This window comes from Poecilia reticulata, linkage group LG13, assembly GCF_000633615.1.
Source record: "Poecilia reticulata strain Guanapo linkage group LG13, Guppy_female_1.0+MT, whole genome shotgun sequence".
NCBI lineage: Eukaryota > Metazoa > Chordata > Actinopteri > Cyprinodontiformes > Poeciliidae > Poecilia > Poecilia reticulata.
The window spans coordinates 32,697,019-32,699,877 of record NC_024343.1 but is presented as its reverse complement, the minus strand read 5'-3'; the positions used below and the strand labels follow the sequence as shown (position 1 = coordinate 32,699,877).

At 44.4% G+C, this 2,859-nt stretch overlaps 1 protein-coding gene across 1 annotated transcript in view; it reads right to left on the bottom strand.

Annotated features, from left to right (window-relative positions):
• Positions 1–6: 6 nt before the first annotated feature.
• Positions 7–2,859, bottom strand: part of LOC103475242 (neuronal tyrosine-phosphorylated phosphoinositide-3-kinase adapter 2) — a 12,393-nt gene continuing 9,540 nt past the window's right edge. Inside the window, 1 exon segment of the mRNA XM_008426715.2 lies at positions 7–390. Coding sequence (XP_008424937.2) covers positions 169–390 — 222 coding nt within the window. The 3' untranslated portion in view covers positions 7–168.

Below are 2,859 nucleotides of genomic sequence, written 5' to 3'. Positions count from 1 at the left end.
TCATCACCATCATTGTCACCACTGTGGTTACCATCATCATCAACATGATATCATCATCATCATCATCATCATCATCATCATCATCATCATCATCATCATCATCATCTTCATCATCGTCGGTTTCTCTCTGCCTCGGTGGAGAACGTTGGACGTCCCTCTGGGTTGTTCTCAGATCGCGGTGTCCCAGAACACGGTGGTGGCGTGTCCGGTGGCGGTGGGCGGGGCTGAGTATGGCGGCGGCTGCTTCCTCCTCCAGCTGGGCAGGTTGGGCATGCTGTCCTGTTTGCACAGGTTCTTCTCCGGCCGCTGACGAGCTTTGATCTCTCGGCACAAAACTCTCTTCTTCTCGATCATCTCCATCATGGTGGCGTCGCCGCAGAGCCACGGCATCTGGTGATGAAGAACAGCTCGTCATCATCGTTCACACGCTGTGGTCCTGCCTGATCACTGAGCCTCACTGAGGGGGATTCTGGGTCACAGTCAACATTCAGACACCGACAGGGTTGGATTCATTTGTCTAGTTATTAAAGCTCAGTGGTGGACACACTTCCGCTAATATGCTAATATGCTAATAGCGGAGCTAACTCTTTGGTAGCACTTTAACTAACTTGGAAAACGTTTCCCTAAATTAGCTTTCCCAGAAAATTTGAAAGCGCTAAGCTAAAAATGTGCTCTGCTAGCCAGCTAATTTTTAGCTTAGCACTTTTGCTAGCTGATTGCTAGGAATTGTTCAGGTAGTTCGATGTTTATATTCATGGTCTTGTTTCTTAAGTGGGTGAAGACTGTTTAGGTTCTCCTTGAGTTCACAGATGCAGCAAATGATGTTCACTCTGTACCCATAATGCATTGCTGTAGTCCTACAGTAAAGAGTTTAAAATCTGCTGACGTTCTGCGGGTTTGCCTAATTGACCTTCTCTGATCAGTTAGGCAAAATCAACAACAGTGATTTATTGATTCAACAGTAAATGGATGTGGCTGGAGAAGCTGAGCCCAAAGAATCACAGGTAATTCATTGGGTTATTATTGAACAAACTCCTATATCTCTGAAAAGTTACTAAGTTAGTTTTATCCTATTTCAAGTGTACCAAGATATTTACAAAAGAAACTAGACCTAAATTACTTTGTTTTTGCAGTGTATGAATAAAAGCAGCTTTATTAGTAATTTGTCTGAATGAAAACAAATGTTAATAATTACACAATCAATATGCTGATTTGTGGCTGATATCACGATCTATAGATTTTTAAGCAACTCTGACATCATGGACTGGACCCTTAATAATTCAGTTACATTAAATCAATTGAATCTAAAGTGACAAACTGGATTGACGACCAGAAACCAGAACACTGAACACACTACAGCGATCCCAAAAAATTATTTAAATAAGAAACAATACCACTGCAGACTGCGACAGAACAAACACCACACGAGACATTTTGGCTTTTATTTGAAAAATTTTGACACAGAAACACAACTACAGGGAGAAGGTGATGGATGTCAGGATGAACTCAGTTCCAGTCCAGTTCTTCCAGTTAGCACTGGGCAGGCTCTGTGTTGCTTTAAATGATTACCAATTAAAGGAAATAATTGTTAAAACAGGATTAATTGTGTTATGCTTCATTAACTCTGTGTAAATAAATGAAAATGTCCTGCGTCACATGAAGGTTGACTGTAGAAACCGGACTGAAACTGGGCCAGAGCGTGCATCAGAATGCATAACAACAGGGCAGAGCCGTAGGTCCGGTTGGCACAGGGCAGGGTCAGAGGTCACACCACAAGAATCAGCATGCAACAGAAAGGTGCGGGGTCAGCATGGGTCACAGCGTGGGCAAATTGCATCAGAAAGGGGCGGAGTCAATATGTAAAGAACGATGCGTCATGACAGAATCTGTCCAGGAAGAACGATCAGCGACGACATCATGGCGTTAGCACTGCGCTAAAGGAAAAACTTCCAGATGGATAGTTTTCCCTTGACAAACACATTCCTAATCTTACAGGTGATTTCTGGTTAAAAAAACAGTATAAAATCACGGTTGAATGCACTTTGGTCAGTTTAAAAACAATGCTGAAATTAATTATTTTAATAAATAGATTCACTCCAGGAACATGTTTTTTTTAGTTCATGTGCAAATGAGCTGACGGTTCGGATCGAGCTTCTGGGACAGATTGTGCAGTAACAACATCTGGTCAGTATGTGTTAAATATGGAACATGGTCAGTATGTATTAAAATGGAGTCTGCTCCAAAAATTGGGCATAACCTGTAGATGTCATGTGTCAGAGTTAGAGCCCATCAATATGTATAAAAAATGGGAGCAAGTCTGTACTTCAAACCGGACTGAAACTGGGCCAGAGCGTGCATCAGAATGTAGTCCAGTAGGTCCGGTTGGCACAGGGCAGGGTCAGACGTCACGCCACAAGAATCAGCATGCAACAGAAAGGTATGGGGTCAGAATGGGTCACAGTTTGGGCAATTTGAATGAGGAAGGGGCGGAGTCAATATGCAAAGAACGATGCCTGGTCCGTATGTACACAAATTTGATGTGACCAGTATTTATTATAATAGGGTGGAGTCAGTGTGTCTAGGAATGGGCGTGGTCAGCATGTATATAAAATGGGGCGGGGTCGGTATCGGAACGGGGCGGAGTCAGTATCGGAACGGGGCGGAGTCGGTATCGGAACGGGGCGGAGTCGGTATCGGAACAGGCGGAGTCAGTATCGGAACGGGACGGAGTCGGTATCGGAACAGGCGGAGTCAGTATCGGAACGGGACGGAGTCAGTATCGGAACAGGCGGAGTCAGTATCGGAACGGGACGGAGTCGGTATCGGAACGGGGCGGAGTCAGTATCGGAACAGGCGGAG